The sequence below is a fragment of the Lemur catta genome, chromosome 12 (genome assembly GCF_020740605.2).
Source record: "Lemur catta isolate mLemCat1 chromosome 12, mLemCat1.pri, whole genome shotgun sequence".
NCBI classification, from domain to species: domain Eukaryota; kingdom Metazoa; phylum Chordata; class Mammalia; order Primates; family Lemuridae; genus Lemur; species Lemur catta.
In genome coordinates this window covers 64245898-64251897 of record NC_059139.1, presented here as the reverse complement: position 1 = coordinate 64251897, position 6000 = coordinate 64245898, and the positions used below count along the sequence as shown (strand labels likewise).

The window sequence follows — 6000 nt, the reverse complement described above, 5'->3', positions numbered from 1 at the left end:
AAGCTTCTTTGGTTTATTGTTTATTTTTCTGGTACATTCATCTCCTTAAGAGGTGGTGAGAAATACAGAGACATTAGAAGCAGCAAACATCCCAGAGATACTAACTTTCATCTTTAGAACTTTTCCCAACAAACCACTCCATTGGCTTGTGAAAAAGATGACTGGAAAGGTTTATATTTCCTGGAGTTCCACTATCTTACGCTGTAATTTCTTTAGGTCTTTCTGTACTTTATATTTCTCTAAATCCATCTTTGTTTTCTGTATTTGTTGGAGGGAGCTGAGAGAGTCATGAACCGATTTAAATCCTGGGAGAGCATAAGAGAATAGGTATACTTAATGCATTGGTACTTTTTTTTTTTAACAAAAGTTGCTAATCAGCAGTCCTGCCATAATTGATCATCATTTAATTCAATGCACATTAAATTCCATTAAGACCAATCTAAAAATGTATATAATCCATTTCTTGTGTCATGAAAATGCGTTAGCAATAGTGTTTCAACATGTATCTGCTTTCATCATGAAATTTTAATTATTTTCCTTCGCCCTCCCCAAATATATTGAACAATGAAAAGATTCTACATTTCAAGACATAAATTTAAAATATTTTCTTCTTTTTGTAAGCTTGGACAAGAGATTTGTGGGATCTCTCTTTTTTTATTATTCTTGTTACCAAATTGAAGGTAAAGATAACAGATGAAAGTTTAACACGTTGACTGCCATGTGGGCTGTATTTAACTCAAGCTAGTTTTGAGCCTGGGACCTCGTGAAGCAAAACCCTGCCGTTGGTTCGTGAAAATCTTGTTGATGTTCTTATTTAATTCTAAAAATGTGGATTGTGTTGCATATAACTAAAGCACAGAAAACAATAAAAAATAACAAATTAGAAAGGATCATTTTGTTTTAATAAAACAGCGTGGCCCCAGGGAAATTTTTTTTTTTCTAGTGTGGAAGTCAATGTGTTAAAACTTCTCTGAAAGTAACTATTTGAGGGACCTAAGGAGCGGCCACCTGCTGCCCTCCTCCCTTGCCAGCACTTTGTATTTCTCTTACGCACGTCTAGTCACTCATGACCCGAGACCTACCAGACCTCAAGCTTCTTAGACTACAGCCCATTTCTTATTTACTGGGACCTTTCATGTTTTTACTAAAGACATAAAGGAGCAAATCATTAATTTGAAGTCTCCTTTTGCTAGAACTCTCCCTTAGTAAAATGCAGAAACATGTAGACTGTAAATTTTTCTTCAGCTGGTCCTGAGGCTGTACTAATGGAATAAGTGAAACTGAACCTCTGATAGTTCAGCAGAAAGCAGAGCCTTTAAAAGAAAGGCCAGTTAAGTTTGGGACATGATTCCTGGGCAGGTAATTCATTATGTTGATTTGGTGGTGGAAGATTGAATGGGGAGAGGCTGTCGTGAGGGTCAGATTTCTAGGCAGCAAATTCCACCTATATGCCAGGAAACATCCCGCAGAATGAGACCGTGACGTCCTCCCAAGGCACCTTCAAGGTATTCATATATAGGACCAAAATTTGGTAGAATTTACACAAGAATTTTTCTGAGATCTGGAGGGTAGAAAATGAGTTGGGGCTTTCTCTAATAAGTAAACCCTTCTGATTCCTGGTAATTCCATCAGAATTATGACTTGAGGCAGATGGCTGCTCCACAGCACCTATCCCATGTCCTTCCCTTTGACAAGTTAGATGAGGCTTTCAAATTAATCCTCTTTGATGTTAGCTCAGCTTGACACTCCTGCTGTTAGCCTCTTAAGAAGAGAAGCAGCCATTACACCGGACTCTGCTAATTTGTCTCTCTTTCTCACTTCTAAAGGTCAGGTCTGCAGTCTGACATCTGCCCAGGCTCATTACCTGCAGTTCAATGTGTTTTAGGCTCTTAATTTCATCATATACCTGCACGTCAGGTCTTGGTGATCTCCAAGGATTTTCCAAGTCTAACAATTCCATGACTCTGTGATCTTAGTAAAAAAATCTCACAGCAATGACAGGCTTGCGACATTGCTAAGTGTGAATGAAGAAAATTAACTTATTTACATGCCTTCCAGTGGTATACTGACATTCTACGGGATATTTAGAAAAGCCAAATTAAATACATAAGAATGTCACTAGTGACAAGAGTGATCCCTGGTCATTAGTTTAAAGTAGAAAACTCTGAGGGATTAGGCAGGAAAGGACAGATGTTCTTAATAAAAGATATCTTCTCACCTGACTGATATTCATTCTGCATTTTCTCTAATTCACCCCAGATCTGCTTCTCCATTTGGTTCATCTTTTTGGATAATTTATTTTCTACATGCTTTACTTTGCTTAGGTGCGCTTCTTGTTTCTCTGTGTTAATGAAATTCTCTAATTTGCTTGAAAGTTGCAGCCATTTTTCTTCCATTTTATTTTCAGACTTTTCCTATAAAAGAGATCATGTGATAAAACCGGAAAAGAAAACTTATGTAGATTTATATTTCGGCTTAGAGAAAATGTTTTTAACATTCATTTTTCTATGCTAAGCATGCAAATTCAGACCAAGTTCCCTTGTATCTAAAACTGTTCATAAGTGTAAGAGTTAATCCCTTTGTTTGAACTTGTGCGTTTGTGGTTTCTGGAATTCTACATGTTAGGGAAGAAAAGAAAAGGGCTGTAGGCTTGCTGAAATGCCTTGAGGATTTGGAATTTTAGTCTAGTGTTTAAAGAAGTGCAGCAAAGGAACACATTTTAGATACCACTTTCCCTGAGCTCCATGGACATGCTCCCTTGAGCTTCAGATCTCCATGGGGACAGATTTCAGCTAGAGTAGTGACGCTCCACTCCAATTGTTTATTAGAATCACCTGGATCATACCCCACCCCCAGAAATTCTGATTTAATTGGTCTGTGACGGAGCACAGGAATTGACAGGGTTTAAAAGCTCTCCAGGTGATTCTAATGTGCAGCCGGGGTGGAGACTGCGTTAGGCTAATTAGCTCCTTCTTGCCTCACTTCCCCACAGGGAATTTGGGGGCAGGAACTGGGCATGACTGGCGTGGCTTCTTTGGTTCTCCTTTCGTTGGCCCTGCCTGCCTCAGGAATGGTACATTCCCATCTCTCTCTTCCTTGTGGTGGGAGGCTTAATGCCTGCAAGGTGACCCCGTGGTCCCCTAGTGTTGCCTGTGTGATAGAAGAATCTGCCTAATTCAGGGGTTGAAGCTGCAGCTGTCACTGCACATACTTTGATGGCTCTATCAGTGATAAAGCTGTTGGACTCCTTTCTCATTCTGTCGGTTGTTTATAAATTTAGGTAGGGGCATTATTTACTGAGCTGTCTCTGCCTGACACCCCTCCACATAAGTTCTCAAAACTCCTCATTTGAATCATCTGCAGGACTGGCAGCCACTGACCACGGTGATGGCCCTGCGCCACCCTCTCCTTTGGGTTGGATGTGCCGGTTGCAGTGGGAGAGGGGAGCCCTGAAGTAAGTATATTTCTCATATATCTTGGTAGCCTCACCCCAAAGCTTGGGGCTGCATTTACATGTCTGACCTGAAGAATGAGTTTGGGAAACCTTTGACCTGAGCAGAAGTGTTCAAGCTTTCTTGTACCTGCACGTCACTCTGGCAGCTCGTCCATAACCACTGATGCCCAGGGCAGGCCCCCAGAGGGTCACACTCCCCAGGTCCGGGCTGGGAATCTATACTTAAAAAAAAAAATCTCTCTAGATTATTATGGCACAGATAGAGCATACTCTGAGAAACGGAGCTTCACAGAGTTGGGGAGTAGCAAAGACCAGAAGACAGGCCTCTGGACTCCTGTTGTGGTGCTTTAAAAAAAAAAAGTTACTGCCACAGTGAAGATGACTATGAATGTTGAAGTGCTACCGTCCAGACCTTTACTCATTGCAAACATCCAGGCAATGGGCATGCAGCTGCTTACTTCACGAATTTACAGAGCTCCTTACCAGCTTCTCCTGCAGGACCTTCAGACATTCATTTATATGGCCCAGGTGGTCTTTTCTGTATTTGATGAACTGGTTTTCTGTCCACTTTTTATTATTCTCTACTTCTTCATACAGATTACTTGAAAGGGAATTAAATCTAAGGGAAAAATGGTTTTTTCTCTTTTAATAAGTGAATTGAAACATAAAACAAAACTTTAGTGTCAAAAAAGTCTGCAGTGTTTTGAGATGAGACTCAGTGCGTACTCAAGTACTTAGGAGGTGACGTGGGGCAGGGGAGGCAAGGTAAGTACACTCCGTGTCCCTCCCCCGAACTATAGTTCATTCAGTCCAGCTGCTGTCAACACCCCTCTGCACACCCTAAAATACATACACACACACAGTGACAGGAGCACTGCCCGCTCAGAGCTAACCACAGCCATGCAGAAATGCATTGTTGTCCATACAGAACAGCTCTCGGGGCCCAGCGCTCATTGTGTGTGGAGGAAATACTTTGATAGGTCCACTTGGGGTGGGGAGTATTACTTTATGGTAAGGGTCAGCAACTTTTTCTGTAAAGGGCCAGATAGTAAATATTTTAGGCATTACAGGCCATGCGGTCTCTGTTGCAAACCACTCAACAGAGCCATGGAAGTGAACAGGAAGCCACAGATAATACGTAAGCAAATGAGTATGGCTATGTTCTCATCAAATTTTATGTACACTGAAATTGAAATTTCATATATTTAATAATATTCACATGTCATGAAATATAATTTTTTCCTTATTAGAAAGTATAAGAACTATCCTCAGCTGTGGGCAGATGTGGCTGGCGGGGTAGGTTGCTGAACCCTGCTCTGTAAGCACCACCGTGAGGCTGGGAGACGAGCGGGGTGGAGAGGACCTACATTGTGTAGCAGAGGAGAGAAAAGGCAGAGAGAGGCAGGAGGCTGCGGGGCGAGAGCCCCAAAAGAACGTTGGAAAAGCAGCGCCCGAGGGGGACTTTAGATTGTCTTTGTCTCGGGTGAAACCTTCAGTAAATTCCCATTGCCACCAATGGATCTATATAAGTGGATGTTTTTTGGTGGGGGGATGCTTAAAGAGACACTGAATTATTATTCATGGGGGGCAAAACTAGAAGTCATTAGAGCTGCAAGAAGGGACCAAATGAGACCCATCAAGATGACACACCATAGGAGTATTATGATAGAGAATGGAGGATTTTTTTTTAAATGGGAGTAGAAGATATTATAGAAATTAAAAGAAATGGAATTATGTACTATCAATTTTAAAAGTCACTGTGGAGCGGCTGAGGGTTTGAGTGTGTGTGTGGGGGGAGAATCCACGTCGGAATTGACTGAGAGGTATGAGACAGGAGAGATGGGCTGAGGCCCGGGGACTTGTGTGGGGTTTCTGTGTATGTTTTCTGCATGTAACTTGCTCATGGTAAAACATCAATTTCAAATTCCCTTTTAGAATAGCCAAAACCATTAGAGTGGCAGGAACAATGCATTTTGTTTGTTATTGAATATATTCAGACTACCTTACAGTGTGTGGTAGTTACAATGAAAATAAATAATTGCTCTGATGTTTTCAGGCAAAATCACATTCAGATAATTTAGTTTTTGACATTTATCATTGGAAATTGCTGAAGACATTCTGGACAAACACTACATACACATGCCTCTCTTGCTCTCCTGAAAGTGTCTTTGGGCTAATAGTTAGGAAAGACAAGTTCTGTGAACTCATTTACATTCTTAGGCCAATAGCTTTCGACTGGGAGCAGTTTTGCTCCCACCAACGGAGACATTTGGTGGTGTCTGCAGACATTTTTCGTTGTTATACCTGGGAGGTGCTTACTAGTATCTAGTGGGTAGAGACTAAGGATGCTGCTAAACATCTTACGATGCATAAGAAAGCCCCACAACAAAGAATTACTCAGGCAAAATACCAACAGTGCCAAGGTTGAGAAACCATGACTTAGATAATGAAACCAAGGAATGGGATAAGTGTTATAAGTTAATTTTCCAATAGTTATGTTACTTATAGTATAATAGCTAAATTCTGATCTTCATCCTTTCTGAATT

General features: G+C 41.0%; 1 protein-coding gene across 1 annotated transcript in view; it reads right to left on the bottom strand.

Annotated features, from left to right (window-relative positions):
- Window positions 1–6000, bottom strand: part of FAM81B (family with sequence similarity 81 member B) — a 73478-nt gene continuing 67478 nt past the window's right edge. Inside the window, exons 9-11 of the mRNA XM_045565888.1 lie at window positions 3938–4073; window positions 2219–2414; window positions 1–305 (exon numbers count right to left, since the gene is read on the bottom strand). Of these exons, the coding sequence (XP_045421844.1) occupies window positions 172–305; window positions 2219–2414; window positions 3938–4073 (466 nt within the window). The 3' untranslated portion in view covers window positions 1–171. The remainder of the gene's footprint in view (window positions 306–2218; window positions 2415–3937; window positions 4074–6000) is intronic.